At 39.0% G+C, this 19,542-nt stretch overlaps 1 protein-coding gene across 1 annotated transcript in view; it reads right to left on the bottom strand.

Annotated features, from left to right (window-relative positions):
- Positions 1-350: 350 nt before the first annotated feature.
- The window catches only part of tmem67 (transmembrane protein 67), a 195,947-nt gene continuing 176,755 nt past the window's right edge, over positions 351-19,542 (bottom strand). The window contains exons 24-28 of the mRNA XM_043688078.1: positions 17,147-17,263; positions 16,947-17,051; positions 6,556-6,658; positions 5,518-5,660; positions 351-776 (exon numbers count right to left, since the gene is read on the bottom strand). Of these exons, the coding sequence (XP_043544013.1) occupies positions 696-776; positions 5,518-5,660; positions 6,556-6,658; positions 16,947-17,051; positions 17,147-17,263 (549 nt within the window). The 3' untranslated portion in view covers positions 351-695. The remainder of the gene's footprint in view (positions 777-5,517; positions 5,661-6,555; positions 6,659-16,946; positions 17,052-17,146; positions 17,264-19,542) is intronic.

Genomic DNA, 19,542 nt, shown 5'->3' on the forward strand with positions numbered 1-19,542 from the left:
TTCGGAGTTAGACTATGGATTCAATAGTCCAACCTTTCCTTAGTAATTTTGTTATTTAATTTCATGGGAATCATCCATGAAGGTCGAAATGCTTGCTTCTTCTTAGTTGGGAAGGTGCTTCAAATTTTAGCAGTGATCTTGATTCGTTTATCTCAGTTACTAATAAATGCAAGTATATTCAGTAATAAACACAAAAATGTTTGAAAATTGTTATTATTAAATTTATATTTGACATTTTATATAAACAAAAGATTATGACGATTCCTAATAAAGAACTCAAGATTCATAAAGATCACATCAATCAAGTAAATTGATCCAATGTGAGAGATTAAAGAATGGTAAGTCATATGCCAATAAATTCTAACGAAGATACAGAATAACATTGCTCAGCCGAAGTTACTAACTAATTCATTTGTTGAAAGCACATTACTTCGCAATGCAAATGCAGAAAAAATAAAGGAAGGGGAAAAAACTGAATATTTAGATGTATGTTAGTTGTCAAATGACAAACTCACCTAAAACATTAGACAACACAACACAGTAAAGACTATTGGAACAATTTGTACCCACAGCAAAGGAACACAATAGTAATAGGATTGTTTTTGTTTAGTGCAAAACAAGTCCAAGAACATTAGAATCTTTAGTACTAGAGTTCCACTTGGACAGTCTGTCCTCCTAATAAACTCATTTTCATTTCAGAGAAGGAATCTTTCATCAATCAGCGTTTTTGCAGCTAAATTCTTGCGTCCTACTGCAAGACGAATAAACTGAATAACCTTTGAATCAGAAAGAACAAAACAATAATTTTAGAGAAATGTGCAGAACCGTTAGGACTTATTTTGCTTCTGATCAAAATGCATCATGTTTAACAAAGCCTGAAGGTAAGGCAAATTGGAGTTTTAAATAAAAGAATGGGACTATGCGACTCATTTTCACAAAAGTTTTGAACTTGAACTCTGGTCATCTGGGGTCATTGAGCATCCAAACATTTACTGATTGGAGCTCATCACAACCAGACTTAATTCTACCATCTTCTCACACTTCCTAGGACAGTAATTAGTAGTGTCAGCTCTGGCTGATTTTTCTTGTCACTGTTTCAGAGGTAGTGGATAGAATATTCCTAGGGCTTGGTTTTGTGTAAGTAGTTAATATCCCTAAAAGTGATGTCTGGTTGAGACCTTGAAATATAGCAACTTCAATGTTTCACTGCTTCAGGATTGCAGGAGAGTGGGGGTTGTCGTTTTATAACTTCTGGATAAGACATGAATGTATTATAATCAGTGCAGAGCTGCTTTCTCAACCTAGCATTGTCTTTCAAAGCTATAGCACGTTTGCTGACATTTAGCATTTCTAAGCATTTATTTAGAGGATGCACATTACATAACCCACAACTATATATTCACTCTGTATCTACTTAGAGGAAGTAAGGTGAATCCTTAGATGATGTTTTCTACCTGAATAAAATTAAATGCAATAAACATACAAACACATATTACTGTGAAGAACCAAATTTTGATCAGTTTTGATGGTATTTGTCACATATTTTCTTCAAGCTAACTGGTGAATTGGGGAAATGCTTGCAGAAAATGAAAGAACATGGTTGGTGAAGACCACAGAAAAAGGCAAATTCAACTGGAAAGATTAGTGTTGATCTTAAGGCAGAGGAGATGCTAATCCCAAAGAAAGCTGAGTTTAAGTAGCTGATTGGGTAGTCTACTGACCTTGAAGGGAGTAAAAGGTAAATCAGACAATGCATTACAGAGCGGGGAGGAGACTACACGTTGGTTGTGCTGGGGCTGACAGGAGCTTGGTGGTGGGAACTTGGTGGGACTCATGGCATGATGGTGGGTTGGGGGAATTGGTTGTTTATTAGGAAGTAGGGGGATATCAGAAACCTGTGGGGGAATCTGAAGCCTAATGGTGAGAGGGAATCAGGGTCTGGGTGCTGTGGTGAATGTTGAAATCAGAGACCTGATAATGCTGGTGGGCTGGAGTGGTTTTGGGAGATAAAATTGGAAATTTGACAGTGGTGGGAGGAATCAGTGGTCTTGTTAGCAGGGAGAGAAGAGTGGGAAACTTGAAGATTGTTTGGTGGCGTCAGAGGCCTAGGGCAGAGGAGAGAAGTTGGAGGGGATATATGATTGTGGAACTAAGCTACTCAGTTCCTAATAGCTCGAGAAACCCACATAGACTTAAAGTTGAAAAGTTGAATAAAGCTCATGGCCTCATTATCATTTGAATTCAGTGGTTTTAAGAAGATTATGTATCATTTTTTGTTAGAGTGTGGGCTATGTAGTGGTTTGGCACAAAGTAGCTCTGTTGTGGTGAATTTATTACACAGATATTTGAAGGTGGCTTTAAATGTCCCTGAGAGTTTTTGAAAAGTAGAAAATATAACGATATAAAAGAGACCTAAGGGGCAACTTTTTCACGCAGAGGGTGGTACGAGTATGGAATGAGCTGGCAGAGGAAATGGTGGAGGCTGGTAAAGTTGCAAATTTAAGAGGCATTTGGATGGGTATATGAATAGGAAGGGTTTGGAGGGATATGGGCAGGGTGCTGGCAGGTGGGACTAGATTGGGTTAGGATATCTGGTCAGCATGGGCGAGTTGGACCGAAGGGTCTGATTCCATGCTGTACATCTCTATGACTCTATAACAGTGGATTGTTTACAATCTTTTGCTATAGCTAAACAAAGACAGCTAGTAGATAAATTGAAGATAGAAGTAAAAGCCGGATTTATGAGGATGAGATGATACAAGTAATCGCACAACATTTAGAACTAGAAGAAAGGAATCCTGAAATTGCAATGTCACAATGCAATTTAGCTACAAAATAGATTCAAACAGAGAGAAAGAGAAATGAAAAGATTTTAATGAGACGAGAGAGGAAAACAGGGAAATAGAGTTAATAAAACTTGACATGAGAAAAGTGAAAAAGAAAGGCGGATGGAAACCGAATAGTGATCATAGTTAACAGATAGAGTTAAAGAAATATTATATTTTCTAACTCTGGATGGAATTTATTAGTGCAAAGTCATGTTATTAGGAATGAAAAATGAAACAGCAATTATTCAACAATAAAGCAATAAAGGATTAAAGGACTATGTAGTTGTATAATTTATTCATGTTCTGGTTCCTTTTAGCCAAACCTGGGAAGAACATTCACATCATTTGACTGAACTTTTAGGTCAGCTACAAAATGCCAATTTGGACATTAATTTCACGAAGAGTGAATTTGCCAAGTCAAAGATGGTTTATTTGGGCTATTCTGTGGGACAAGGCCAAGTAGCTCTTAGAAAAAGAGCTAGGCAGCACGGTGGCTCAGTGGTTAGCACTGCTGAATCACAGTACCAGAGTCCTAGGTTCGATTCCAGCCTCGGGTGACGGTCTGTGTGGAGTTTGCACATTCTCCCTGTGTCTGCATGGATTTCCTCCGGGTGCTCTGGTTTCCTCCCACAATCCAAAGATGTGCAGGTCAGGTAAATTGGCCATGCTAAATTGCCCATAGGTTAGGTGCGTTCGTCAGAGGGAAATGGGTGTGGTGGGTTACTCTTCGGAGGACTTGTTGGGCCAAAGGGCCTGTTTCCACACTGTAAAAAAATAACTCACAGGCTTTTAGGATGAGAAGGTAAATTTTAAGTTATGTTGGCATAAGTGGATTTTATTGCAAGTTTGTTCTGAACCTCAGCAGTGTCATTACATCTTTAACAGACTTGTTCATAAAAGGCACAGCATTTGAATGGGTGTATGAGTTTCAAAGTACCCTTGAAAAGGCTGTGTTGACAACAACAACAATTTTAGCCATGCCTAAAAATTAGAAGCCCTTCAAACTGGCTGTTGATACTAGCAACATTGTTGTTTTACACAAGATAATGAGATGTTTGAATGGACTGCCAGTCATCTCTTAAACTAACTGGCTGTATGTCAACAAAAACATTTAATTGTCAAGAAAGAAACAATGAGCCTTCTGCTGGCTGAATTTTGAAAAATACATCAGCAACTACATGGCGCCTGAGGCGGGAATTGAACCCGGGTCTCTGGCGCTGTGAGGCAGCAGTGCTAACCACTGTGCCACCGTGCCGCTGTATGTCAACAAAAACATTTAATTGTCAAGAAAGAAATAATGAGCCTTCTGCTGGCTGAATTTTGAAAAATACATCAGCAACTACATGGAAGAAAGTATTATTTACATGGACCAAAATTCTCTTTATTCATAGCACATACTACCTCTTGAAAGAACTCCAACAAATTGGTCAAATATGGTTCCAATTTCTCTTTCGTAAAATCATGCTGTAACAGCATAATTACCTTGAACTTTTCTAAGTGCCCTGCTCTAAAGTACAACGGCTCCAAATATCTTCCCTATAGTGTTAAGCCAATTTACTTGTAGCTTCCAACTTTCTGCCTCTGTTTCGTTTTGAATAATGGGATTATATTTACTACTTTCTCACTAGCCGCTATCTTTTAACCCCGGGATGAAGTTTTTCAGGATCCAAAGACTTAACTGTGCAAAGCTCCAATGATTTGCTCAGTACTACTTTCTTGGTGATAGTTACACCTCCCTTCTTTTCCATTTCCTCATTTACAGATGTTTCTGAGATGTCACTACAGGGTAAACCAATACAAAATACTCATGGAGTTCAACTTTTAATTAATCAAAAGAACTTGGGTGTATATTCAGTAACGAGACAAAACTAATTGACCTTTAGAAAATTGATAAATAAAAGTTAGCACAAATTTGATAAAGGCAAATCATATTTGATCAACTTGATTCTTTGGTGAAGTAATGAAAAAGATTGATGAGGATAGTTCAGTTGATGTTTCTGAACTTTGAAGTGCATTTGAGAAAACTCCACATAATAGACTTTATAGCAAAATTAGAGTACTGGGATTAAAGAGACAGTGGAAATATGCATATGAAATTTTCTGAGGAACATAAAGAAAAGTGTAGTGATAAATAGTTATTTTGAATTGCATGTTGTTTTTCCACTGCTTTTTTTGACAAATATTAATGACCTGGACTTGGACATCCCCAGACGTTTTGGAGTACAGTCATTAATGTAAGTAACCTGGCTGTTAATTTGCACAAATCAAGATTTCAGAAATAGCGATATTGTAATAGCCAGAAAAGTTGTTTTCATTGATGTTTATTGAAGAACTTAACGAGAATAGTGGTGGTGCTTTGTTCATTTATGAAACATGCCATAGGACTTTTTATGGACATCTGAAAGAGCAGATGACTCCTTGATTTAAAATCTCATCCAAAAGGCCAGTCCTCTAACCTCCCCAAAATCTCAAGCTAGAGTTTTGCACACAAGATGCTGGAGTGAGTCTTTAAAGCAACAAACTGAATTCAGAGGTGAGTGTGACATCAAGTGAGTCACAACTGATATCATATAACACAAGAGGATAATTGGATGCAAGCTAAAACTTCTAAAGGGAACTGGCAGTCTTTTATTTTCCTATTTAAATTACTTAAAAATACATGTGAATACAGATTTGTAGTTATACGTACCTTTTGTTGTACATAAGTTAGAAAAGCAGCAAAAATGAAACTTTGAGTAGCAAGGTCCACCATACAGAAAAACAGCACATCAAAAATAATCAGTGCGCTTTCATTGCCATAGTACAGAACTTCAGCGAATGAAAGCTTTTCATCTGAGACAAAGCAAAGAGAAATTTTTCAGTATTGACGCAAAGTAAAAAAATATCTTTACAATTCTATGACAATTTGAAGATCTGACTTGTTTCAAATTATAAATGCTCTGTTTTTGATATTTCCTAATGTAATTTAGATCAACAATCACCACTTTAATTTGATTACTGATAATTGGAAGCAAAATAATTTACCTCACTTTAAAGTGATAGATGAGTCATTTCTGTCCAGGCGGACTACTTAAACAGTGTTCATTGCTAAGCCTATTTATTCAGTAGAAATTTGTTTATTGAGCTACCTAGCGACGAGAAAATACAGAGCTAACCTGGGAATGCTAATTTCACATTGTACACCACTTCGTAAAAACTAGTCTGCTCTACTGCATTCAATATCACATAAGAAAACCACTTATTTCAGAAATGGTCAGATCTCAATATTTAAGAAAAAATATTTTGTTTCATTAGAAGTAACTAATTAAGTATCAGTTAAAATAAAATAATTAAAATAATCAAGAGGGAAATAGCCAGATTCCCAAGACTAGCTGTGCTTTTATCGCTGAGAAATAATTACTTTGTTATTTCAACTAATTCTATTTGTCCATTTGTGGCATAAATAAATTCATTACATGACAACATACTTGAAAATGAAACCATTTCCATCACTCATATGCCTTACACAACTAAAACATTCACAAATATTAATATAAAGACATATTTAATCAAATGAAATGAAAACAAGTATTTATTTCAATTTTTTTTTCTTTTCTAGTAGTTCTCAAATTATCTTTTTTCAATGGTGAAATATGAATTGATTATATTCTTTTAAGACATTATAACTTGCTATTATTAGATTTATGGAAATATGTAATTATAGAAAGAAGGAAACTCAGAGTTATACCGTTGTAGAAAATGGTTTTGTCTATAGGCTCATGTAGCTCCATTTCAATTATTCTTTCCAATAATAGTTTATCCTGTACAATGTAATCCATGTCACGAATCGCCTGTAAATATGCAAAAAATATAAATTCAGTGCTTTATGGTGTATTTTATCTGAACAGAAAGAATCACTCACAAGTTATGTTTTTCTGAAGAGTTTTAAATTCCAGAAATCTATAATAAAAACACAAGCAAAACTATTCCAACAAAGTGGTTGTGCAGGTCAAATTTCAGATTGGAGTCCCTCTTAATTTGATTGGGCTCTGTGCACATGGAACGGAGGTGGGATTTACAGCTTTGATGTAGGGATACTACCACTGTTTTGATGCTGCTGTCACTTTAAAAAGCTTATTTTATCCTTTTTGTTTCAAGTGAGGTTGTAAAGGCAGGGGTGACAAATTGTCTAGTTTAGCAATGACAGGAGAGTGGCCAGTTCTCCCCGTTCAGGTATTTTCTAGTTTGGTCTAGCTGTATCAGTCACAAGATGCTAGTATCCAGATAAGGTTCCAAGTTTCAGCAGACGATTCTGGATTGCACCCTAAGGAGAAATGTTTATTGAATTCAGAGAAGTTAAATAGCACATTGATGGCATCAGCAAAAGTTTTGTCTACAGAGCTTTGACAGTTCTGTGGGCACGTCCGTTTGGCTTGTAGTTAATATTTATATGTATAGGTTCTTGAATGTTAGCAACATGTTATACCAATAAGATAGACATTGTTAAAGAGCAGACCAAATGTTAGGTACCTTATGTTACTTACTTTACCAACTAAATAACATTACTTATTAACTTTACTTAATTACTTTATTAATTTACTTTACTTTATTTACATAGTAAACAACATTAATTGCTGCTGCAGACTGGACCAGATTTTTAGAAATACCCACTCATCAAACTCACATCTGCTTACTCTGCTAAAATGCAATTGGAAATGCTAACCTGACACTTGGGAGCCAGTGATGTCCTGCTGTTGTGAAAGCCAAAAAGCTTAGTTCTGGCTTCCCAATGCCCAACTTAGACTTTTACCTACACCCAAGTTGTGTTTTGGGATGATGTCACTTCTAACAGTCTGTGAATAGCAGGAGGGGTCCAAACATAGTTGTTTGGAAGCACCTGCATGAATCACAATGAATTAGTATGCTGCTACAGCATGTAATCAAGAAAGCTAACAGAAAACTATCTTTTATTATGAGAGCTATTCAAGATAAGAGTAGAGATGTTATGTTTCAGTTATACAGCGCACTGGAGAGACTGCATCTTGAATACTATGTGCTGTTTTGATCTCCTTATTTAGACAGGATGTAAATGCACTGAAAGCAGTTCAGAGGAGGAAATTCCAGATTGATAAAGCAAAGTACTGTGGATGTTGGAGATCGGAAATAAAAACACAAACATTGGAGAAATCCAGCAGGTCTCAGCATCTCGAGAGAAAATCTCAGTGTTAACATTTCAAATCCAAAGTGGACTGGAACAACTTGGCTATGGAACAGTTAGCCCTGGAGCATACATTTTCAATACTCCTGCTGGAATTTGTCAGAGTCAAGAGCATTTGTATTATTCAGACATTTCTTGAAATCAGATAGTGTTGAATTGGATAAATGCTGGCAACTGTGATTTATAAGGACTATAGGAGAAAGCCAAGGTGAATTGTTCACTTAACTAAAGATGCTTGCAAAAGTTTAGTCTTATTTTTTGCACTGATGTACTGAGATTCTCCATCATGGAGGATAGAGCTAATTGTGGAAAATTCTCCTTCAGGAAATTGTTTCGATTACCACCATCATTCATAACTGGATTTGGCAAGGCTGCAGAACTCAAATCTGATCCATTGGCTATGGAATCAGTTAGCTCTGGTTATTGAATGCTAGGAGTGCAAATAGTCTTGCATTATAGCTACACTAGGCCAGCACCTCATTTTTAAATATGCCTGGAGCTGCTCCTGACATGTCCTCCTTCACTCTTCATTAAACCAGGGTTAATCCCCTGGTTTGGCAGTAGCAGTAGAGTGGAGGAATTGTTGGGCCATAAGGTTACAGTGTGGTTGAATACAATTCTACCATTGCTGATGGCCCACAGGTGTCATGATTGCCCAGTTACCTCATGTATTCAAAGTCTGTCCTATTCATCATGGCGGTAATTTCGCAAATCACAACAAATGATTTTGATATTGTGAAGATGGACTTTGTTGGGGTGCAATAAATACTACAAATAGATTGGTGCAGACAATGTCAAGTAGATTTTTCCTCCTTGGTGTTACCCCACCACTTGCAGCAGACCCATTCTACCCTTTAGGCTCAGCCAACTTGATTAAGAGTGGTGCCACAGAATAACTGTTAATAATAGACATTGAAGTCCCCGAAGCAGTGTTCATTCTGTGCACTCCACCATCAGTGCTTCCTCCAAATGGTGTTGAATATGGAGGAATACTGATTCAACAATTGAAGAATAGGTGATATGTGGTAATCAGCAGGAACTTCCCTTGCCTATGTTTGACTGAATGCCTGAGATTTCATGAGGCATGGAGGCAATGTTGAGGATAGCTAGGGCAACTCCCTCCTGACTGTGTCGCACTGTGCTACAACGTTTAGTGGGTATGTCATGCCTATGGAACAGAACATCCCCGGGCATGATGATGGTGGTATGATTACATGAGTATTACTGTCAGGCTGTTGATTAACACATCTGTAGTCAACAGGGCTGTGTTTGTCATCGTCATTTCTGCTGTTCAGATCAATACCAGGTGGTTTGATGAAATTCATTCCTTTGTTTAAGCTTTATAGTACTTTTGAACAACTGAATGGTTTGTTCAGCTATTTCAGAGGGCAGTTAAGAGACAACCACATTGCTATGGATTTGGAATCACATGTAGGCCAGACTGGGTTGGGATGGCAGACTTCCTTAGCTAAGAGACATTTATTTAAACTTGATTTGTAGGACATGGAAGTCACTGACTGGGCCAGCATTTATTGCTGTCCCTGGTTGCCCTTGAGAAGGTGAGCTGCCTTCTTGAACCACTCAGCTTTCATGCTGTAGGAAGACCCACAATGTTATTAGAGAGGGAATTCCAGTATTTTGACTCTGAGATTGTGAAGGAACAGTAATATATTTCTAAGTCAGGATGATGAGTGGCTTGGAGGGCAAATTGCAGGTGGTGGTGTTCCCATATATTTGTTGCCCATGTCCTTCTAGATAGAAGCGGTTGTGGGTTTGTAACGTGCTAATGATCTTTGGTTAATTTCTGCAGTGCATCTTTTAGATAGTATACACTGCAGCTACTAAGCATCAGTGGAGGAGGGAGTGAATGTGATGCCAATCAAATGGGCTGCTTTGTCCTGGATGGTGTTAAGCTTCTTGAGTGTTGTTACAGCAGGCAAGTGGAAAGGATCCCATCACACTACTGACTTGTGCCTTGTAGATCAGGGATAGGGTTTGGAGAGGCAGGAGATGAGTTACTCAATGGAGTATTCCAAGCATCTGACCTGATCTTGTAGCCTCTGTGGTTTTTTGGCCCATCCAGTTGAAAATGGTAACCCCAAGGATGTTGATAGTGTGAGATTTAGTGTTGGGAACACCATTGAATATCAAGGGGTGGTGGTTAGATTGTCTCTTACTTGTCACTTATCAGCCCATTTATCCAAATCTTGTTGTATTTGAAGGTGGTCCGCTTTACTATCTGAGGAATTGCAAACTGTGTAATCATCAGTGAACATCTCCACTTCTGACCTTACGATGGAGGGAAGGTCAGCGATGAAGCAGCTGAACATGATTGGGCCTAAGACACCACCCTGAGGAATTCCTGCAGAGATGTTCTGCAGCTGAGATAACTGAACTCCTAATACCACAACCATCTTCCTATTTACCAAGTATGGCTCTAACTAGCAGAGGGTTTGTCCCCTGATATGCAAGCTATTGATGCAATACACAGTTGAGTGTGGCCTTGATGTCAAAGGCTGCCATTCTTACCACAGCTCTGTTTTTTCAGCCATTTTATTCACGTTAGAACCAAGGCTGTAATGAGATCAGGAGATGGATGACCCTGGCAGAACTTAAATTGAGCATCAGTGAGCAGGTTATTGCTGATCTGGTGCTGCTTGATAGCACTATTGGTGACACTTCCAACAGTTTACTGATGATTGAGAGTAGACTGATGGGGTGGTAACTGGCTGGGTTGGATTTGTCCTGCTTTTTCATTGATACTGAGCGGCTTGCTAGGCCATTTCAGAAGGCAGTTGAGAGTCAACCACATTGTTGTGGGTGTGGAGTCATATGTAAGCCAGACCAGGAAAGGACAGCAGATTTCCTTCCCCTGAAAGGTATTAGTGAGCCAGATGGGTTTTTGTTTCCAACAATTGACAATGGTTTCATGATCATCAATATATTCTTAATTCCAGATTTTTTAAAACTGAAATAAAATTCCACCACCTGCTGTGGTGGGTTTCGAACCTGGCTCTCGGGAACATTGGCCGAGTTTCTGGATTAATAGTCTAGCAATAACTACAAGGCTATTGTCTCCCCCACAGTGAACCAATCAGTTTTTACAACACTTGATTTATAGTTAAATAATGACCATTAGACTGACTTCAGTTTTAAGCTTTTAATTTCATGTAGTTATTGAGCTCAAAGTGCACCATCTGCCATTGTGACATTTGACTCTGTGCCTCAGGGCATTAGGCTGGGTTTCTGGATTACTCATTCAGTGACATTAAAACTGTCACTACCTCCTGAAAATTAGTTGGGAATGTATTGTGAAGATGGCACCAAGAGGCTTCAAGAGGATATGGATAGGCTGAGTAAGTGTGTAAGAATGTGGATAAATGGAAAATAATGTGTGAAATTTTCCACTTCGGTATGGGGAAATTAGGCACAAAATATTTATGCAATAGTGAGAGATTGAAAAGTGTTGATTTCCAAAGGGACCTGGACGTCCTCGTTTGTAATTCGCTGAAAATTAACATGCAGGTACCCCAAGTATTTAACAAGGCAGATGGCATATTGGCCTTCATTGCAAGAGGATTTGAGTAGGAAAGTAAAGATGTCTTGTTTCAATTATATGAAATTGAAGGTGGACTCTTCATCCAAGGAAGGATAAGTTGCCATAGAGGAAGTGTGATCGATGTTCATTAGAATAATTCCTGGGTAGTAAAACTGTCCTATGAAGTGAGATTAAGGAGACAGGGTCTGCACTCACTGGTGCATAAGAATGAGAGGTGATCTCGTGGAAACTTACAAAATTCTTACAAGGTGAGACAGAGTAGATTTAGACAGACTTTTCTCGCGTGGTTGGGGCAGGGGATATCTGGAATCAGAGAACACAGTCTCAGAATCAGGAGCAAGTAATTTAAGTTAAAAATCACGCAACACCAGGTTATAGTCCAACAGGTTTATTTGGAAGCACTAGCTTTTGGAGCACCACTCCTTCATCAGATGGTTGTGGAGGTTAAGATCATGCTCACAGAATTTATAGCCAAAGGAGTCCAGTGTCATGGAGATGTGATACAGTAAATAATCTTAGATTAAAACTTTCATTTTTTAAGGGATGTGCAGATTTCTGTTCTTTGATAAGTAATCCCAGAACTTCTTCTAAATTTCGTTCCCCATTGTAACACACACGCACACACACTCCTACATACTCACACACCCACACAGACCCTCCCGCACACACAAGTTCTCAATCATATGCACACACATACACCCCCTGCACTCACATCAATACATGCACCCTCTCACACATACCTGATCACCCTCACACACACACTTAACCAAGTTTACACTCACACATATATGCACACACACTCTATCACATGCACTCACACCCACATGAACACTCACACGCAAGCTCAGTCTGTCACTTCTACATGTGCATACATATAAGCTTATGGGGTGAATTTGTTTTTGCAGAATTATATTTTATTTTACTCAAAAACCGCATGAATCCATGTAAAACCATGTAAAACTATCCAGAGGATTTGTCAGTCTGACATAGCATTGGGACACAGACAGACTTCACACCTATTGTTTAAAAAGCTGAGCTAACTTGAGAATCAGGTTATCACCTGATGAAGGAGCATCGCTCCGAAAGCTAGTGTGCTTCTAATTAAACCTGTTGGACTATAACCTGGTGTTGTATGATTTCTAACTTGAGAATGTAATTTAAAAGAAGTTCTGGGATTTACATATCAAAGAACAGAAACCAGCATATCTAAGATTGTTTACTGTATCACATCTCCATGACACTGTGTGATTTTCAACTTTGTCCACACCAGTCCAACACCGGCACCTCCAAATCGAGTAACTTAAGATTGAGATAAGAAAGAATTTCTTCACTCAATGTGGAGTGAATCTTTGGAATTCTCCATGCTAGCAAATTGTGGAAGCTCAATCATTGAGTATATTCAAGACAGATCATTAGATTTCTAGATACAAATAATATCAAGGGGTATGGGGACAATCTGGGAAGATGGCTTTGAGGTTGCTGATCAACCGAGATCTCATTGAATGGAGAAGCAGGCTTGTGAGGCTCAATGGCTTATTTCTGTTCCTCTTCTCCTGTGTTGTTTCTGAAGGATGAGAATGGACAATTCATCATGGTCTATCATGTACGGTATGTTTTGTGACTTTGTTAAGCGTAGTTTTAGTGCTATAGAAGGAGAGAAAATATGGTTGGAAGGTTCAATCATGGATTTGAAGGAATTATGGACACTATTCTCAGAAATAGCAACATGTTCACGTCTTGGATGAGGATTGTCCGGCTGTAGATGGGGCAAGAGTTTGCAAACATTGAGGGATCAGAGACAGTTGAGGTTGTTCGGGATGTTGACCACAGCTTAGAAACTGAGGATGTCATTACCTGATGAAAGGAAGCTATTAACAATAACATCTATTTTGGAGGTCATGAAATGAAGCTGGTGGCCAGTAGTTTCGTACAAATAGGATTGAAGGAGCAAGACTAGTTTGGACAAGGCATGACAGATTGGAGATAATTTGATTGGAGGACTAGGGAATGGAGTGAAATACAGAAGCAGCTCTTTGTGACAGACAAGCCTGTGAGCACCTCACACTTGCTGTACTCCTTTTCAAAGGAATTAATTTACTCCCCATGACTAACAATACATCAATGATACAATCATGCCCTGAAGGAGGATATGAAAGAAATCTCATGTAGTTTCTGAGTAGAAGCTTGTGGCATAACAGTTCAACGCATTTGTAACATTCAGAGTCGCTGACAACAACCTATCCTGGCAGTTTTCTAGGCCAGCAGCAGGAATACTAGGTAGCAGCGATTATAATGACTGAATTTTATATTCAGTTAGAGGGAGAGAAGAGTGGATTCACACTATTACACATAATTAAATACAATTTTGAAGGCATAAAAGCAGAGCTAAATAAATTGAACTGGTAAATTAGTTTGAGGGATAGATCAACAGATATTTCAGGAGATATTTCAAAATACACAGAATAGACAAGAAGGAAAAATTCCAAAGGGAGACCCACCCTGTTGCTGAGTCAAAATCATAGAATTATATCGTATAGAAGGTCTTCCGTCCATCGAATGTACCACCAAAAATATATAAAATCTACAACAGAGTTATGATACTTCAAGTGTTCATTCAAGTAGATTTTAAAGGCTGCGGTTAACTGTAACTATCTTCCCAGGCAATGCATTCTGAGCCCCCATAACCCTCTAAATCTCCTGCATTCACCTTATTTTAACCCTTCAACTAAAGGGAACAGCTGTTTTGATTCATCCTGTCACTGCCCCTCATAATCTTATACTCCTCTAACAGATCCCTTCCTCAATCTTCTCTGTTCCAAAAAAAAGGTCAAGTTTATCCAGCTTCTCTTCAAAGCTGAGATGGTCCATCTCAGGTAACATGCTCAGGAATCTCATCTACAATCCCTGCATGTCAAAAGATAGAACCCTTTCATACAATTATAAAATTGCTACAGTGTGGAAGCAAGCGATTTGGCCTATTGAATCCACACCGATCCTCCAAAAAGTATCCCACCCAGACCCATCCTGATCTGTGTAACTCTGCATTTCCCATGGCTAATCTAACTAGCCTGCACACCCCTGGACATTATGGGCAATTTCTCATGGCCAATCCAACTAACCTGCATATTTTTGGACAGTCGGAGGAAGCCAGAATACCCAAGAAACCCATGCAGACATGGGGAGAATGTATAAACTCTACATAGACAGTTGCTTGAGAATGGAATAGAACCTGGTGGCTGGAGTTGTGAGGCAGGAGTGCTCACCACTGAGCCACCATGCCAGCCTCTGTTCACAAATAGTTGCTGATAAGTCACTCTCAAAGCATGGTGGTAAGTCATGAGAACTCTGCAGCCAAAGGCGTGCGAACCAGCGATACTACAGAATTCTAATCTGAGCAGCATGATTGTCATTGTCAAAGGGGAATGATATGGAGAGGTGCTCTGGTGGAAATGGCATCAGTAACATCCTAAATGCATTTATGGGTTGAGGATTGAGATATATATACCCTATTGTTCCTAGTTGCTCAAATAAGCTTCTAGGATACAAATGACAGCCACTAAGACAGGACAGCCACCTAATCTTTGTGAGTGCAAGTTCTTCTTCAACAGATGACATAGTTTAGAGATGATGGTATAAAATCTGTCTTTCAGATTGTTAGAAAAAAATAAAGTGAGCCCTATTAATCCAAGATCTCATCATTTACCTGCGTATCCTTGGTGGTTCCCTGTATGCATCCCTACCAGTCTGCAGTCGATTGAATTCATTTGACTGTCAGTGTGGAGTTTGCACATTCACCCTATTTGTGGTGGGTTTCCTCTGGATACTCCGCTTTCCTCCCACAGTCAAAATGATTGGAGGTACTGAATACTGCAAAGACTATCGGTGTTGACAACATTCTGCAATAATACTGAAGACTTGTGTTCCAGAATCTGCACTAACCCTAGCCAAGCTGTTTCAGTCCATCAACATCTACCTGACTATGTGGAAAATTTCTCAGGTATGTCCTATCAACAAAAAGAAGGACATATCAAACCAGGCCAATTACTGCTCCATCAGTCTACTCTTAATCATCGGTTAAGTGATATCAAAATGCACTTGCTTAGCAATAACCTGCTTACTGGTGCGTGACTTAGGTTTCACAAGATCACTCAGCTCCTGAGCTAATTACAGCTTTGATCCAAACATGGACAAAAGAGCTGAATTCCACCCACAGAGGTTGAATGGTCTTAGTAAGTGCTAAAGTCAGTATGCAAGCTAAGACCCAGCTCCAAAGTAGGTAGCCGAAATCGTGAAGTGGTGGCTGAGTCGTTCTAAGAGCAGGTATGATGATGTGGTGACATCAACGGTTTGCCAATGCCAAATTGTGCGAATGTAGTAGGGGTAATGAGAAGAGTCAAGGACCCTGCAGGAACATTGTGCCAAAGAAGAAAATGTATGAAGATTGAGGGTTTTCACACACAGGGTGGTGCATGTATGGCATGAGCTGCCAGAGGGCGTGGTGGAGGCTGGTACAATTACAACATTCAAAAGGCATCTGGATGGATACATGAATAGGAAGGGTTTAGAGGGATATGGGCCACATGCTGCAAATGGGACTAGATTGGGTTGGGATATCTGATCGACATGGACGCGTTGGACCAAAGGGTCTGTTTCCGTGCTGTACATCTCTATGACTCTATGACACTGAAATTCTGTGAACTGAAACAGATGCTGAGACAAGTAGTCTAGTACTTATGTTCTATGTATGTACCTGATCTTGTTTATCTGTTGGGCATTGCATGTTAGGTTCCTCAATGATAGAGAAGAAAATTGGAAGTGCTATCTCTAATACAGCAAGTTAATGTATTAATCCAGTAAATTAATATATGAATACAATCTAGTTAGTGGTCTTAAATCACCATTTAAGGCTTGAAGGTAAAATCAGACAAATTTTCCTCAATGTTAAGAATCTGATTTCTCCTTCTCACCCTATTCAGCCACCTTGCTCGTTATTATCGTGTCGTACTAGGGAGGGAAAATTCAACCTAATCTAATTCAAGCTTTCTTCTTTGAAGCTCCTAATTTATACAGGTCTATGGGGGCACTACTTAGGTGTTTGACTTGTATTATGGCGAATTTTTATTCATTACTTCAGAAGCAGTGCTTTAATGAGCCAAGCACATAATTTTCCAAATAATTATTTACATAAATTAATAACTGCATGGTAAGCATGTAGCAGTCATGATTCCCTTTAGACATATAAAATCAATTATCAAGATAAAGTAATCATTGTCATGACAAACATAAACATAAAAGTATAAAGCTGGCTAATGGAGTAAACTGTTATCACTTTCAGAGTAGATAAATATAATAGATTACTTACATGATCAATGAATGAACTAAGAAATTTATTAGTGGTATTATAAGCCTTCAATCTACGTTCAAATAAATCACTGGTTTGATTCAAGAGGCGGTCAGATTCACTTCTCTGTAAAATTAGACCAAAAGTTAGGAACATATGAATGACTCTCTAAACTGTGTTTTGGAAATATATGAAGGAACTATATTAATTGCTACTCAGACCCAATGTAATGGCTCTCGAATCTTGTCATATTGCTCTCTAAACTTGTTTGTGATGAATATCTCAAATGTCTCAATGTCAGTGTTCGGAATCAAGCCTCTTTGACTGCACAGGTTTTCCTGGGAAGAAACAGTCATCAAAATAGCCATATTTAAAATTAATAGAGTTCATAAAAATTTTGAATAGTTTAGAAAAAATAATCCTCACAACAGCTCTAATAATTTTTACATTTGTAAGAAAATCTCAACTTAATCAGACAAAGTCAACTTGGTTTTCTAAACTTAATAGGTTCTGAAGAACTGTTAATTGTTTTTTCTCCACGGATGCTGCCACATCTGCCAAGTTTTTGCAGCAGTTTCTGTTTTTGTGGCACCTTCCTTTGTTTTGTTGATGATCAAGGGCACTGTGATGCGATGGTAATTGACTAGATTAGGTTTGTTCTGTTCTGTTATGTGTGGAAAGGACATACTTGTTAATTATCCACAATAATCTACTGTGTACTCCAAATTCATCTACCTCATCTATTGTGTCTGTTGCTCTCGATGTAGTCTCCTCTACATCGGGGAGATAAGACGCCAACTTATAGAGTGTTTCAGGGAACATCCCTAAGACACACGCACCAAACAACTCCACCACCCTGTGGCTGACCACTTCAACTCCCTGTCACTCTCAGTCAAGGACATGCAAATCCTGGGCCTCCTCCACTATCAAATCCAAGCCACGCAACAACTGGTGGAAGAACGCGTCATCTTCGCCTTTGGACCCTTCAACCACAAGGCACCATCGACTTCTCTAATTTCCAAATCTTTGTTCCCCCACCTCATCACAGATCCAACCCTTGAACTCAGCACTGCCCTCTTGATCTGTGCTATTTGTCCGTCTTCCTTCCCACCTATCCGCTCTACCCTCCCCACTGACCAACCACAATTACCTGCATCCACTATCGCCATTCCAGCTACCTTCCCCACCAACCCCACTCCCATACCCCTATTTATCTCTCAACTCCTTTCTCCCTCCTCATTCCTGATGAAGGGCTTATGCCCAAAATGTCGACTCTCCTCCTCGGATGCTGCTGTGCTTTTTCAGCACAACACTTTTCGACTCTGACTTTCCAGCATCTGTAGTCCTCACTTTCTCCTAATTATCCACAATGTCAGGTAGATGCCAGTTTGTAATTGTCGTGGAACAACATGGCTAGGGGTGTAGCTTATTCTTAGCGACAAGACTTCAGTGGACTATTAAATGTTGTCAGGCTCCTTAGCCATTGCTGTGTCTGGTGCATTTCACCATTTCTTGATATTATGTGGAGTCAGTTGATTGGTTGAAGACTGGCTTGTGTGCTGCTGGGAACCTCAGGATGAAACCAAAACGGATTATCCACATGGGACTTTGGGTTGCAAATGGAGATGTGATGTTGTAGTGGTGTTTTCACAGGAATAATGATGCAGACATCTAGGCAATGCTCTGGGGTTCCAGGTTCAAATCCTGCCATGGCAGATGGTGGAATCTGATTTGTATAAATCTGGAATTAAAAGTCTAATGATAACCATAAGTCAACTGTTGTAAAAACTCATCTGGTTCAATAATTTCCAATAGGGCAAGAAATCTGTCTTTACTTGGTCCAGCTTATATTTAATAGCCGACCCACAGCAATGAAGTTGACTCTTAAGTGCCATCTGCTATGGCCTACCAATCTATTTGATTCTATGAAATTACCCAAAAAGTCTCAAAAGAGGAATGAAACTGATCAGACCATCTGACCTAAGCACTGGAAATGACTATGGCAAACTCAGTCCTGTTGACACTCTAAAGCTATCCTTACAGTATTTAGGTTGTTCCAAAACTGGGACAGTTGTCTCATTGAATAGTTAAGCAACAATCTGATATAATCATATGCATAGAATCACATCTTATACACGTCAGATAACACTGCCACCATCCTCATAGCATCACTTGCTTCATGATCATGACATAAGATCAAACGTGGGCAAGGAAATCTCTTGCTGACTACCACACATCAACACCTCAGCTGATAAGTCTGTACCCCTCCATGTTGAGCATTCTTTGGAGGAAGCATTCAGAGTGGCAATGGAACGGAATGTACTCTTGGTGGGAGTCTTTAAGGTTGCCACCAAGATTGGCTTAGCAGCACACCTACTGATCAAACTAGATGAGACCTAAGGCATATAGCTGTGAGACTGGAGACTGATAGTGAGGGAGCCAACAAGAGAGATAAACATACTTGACCTGATCTTCACAAATTTGCCTGTAGGAGATGCATCTGTCCAAGACAATATTGATGAGAATGATCACCACACAGTTCCTGTGGTGACAATATTCTTGTCTTCACATTTAGAATACTCACTGTTGTACTGTGTTGCATTATCACCATGCGAAT

Source organism: Chiloscyllium plagiosum, chromosome 4 (assembly GCF_004010195.1).
Source record: "Chiloscyllium plagiosum isolate BGI_BamShark_2017 chromosome 4, ASM401019v2, whole genome shotgun sequence".
Classification (NCBI taxonomy): domain Eukaryota; kingdom Metazoa; phylum Chordata; class Chondrichthyes; order Orectolobiformes; family Hemiscylliidae; genus Chiloscyllium; species Chiloscyllium plagiosum.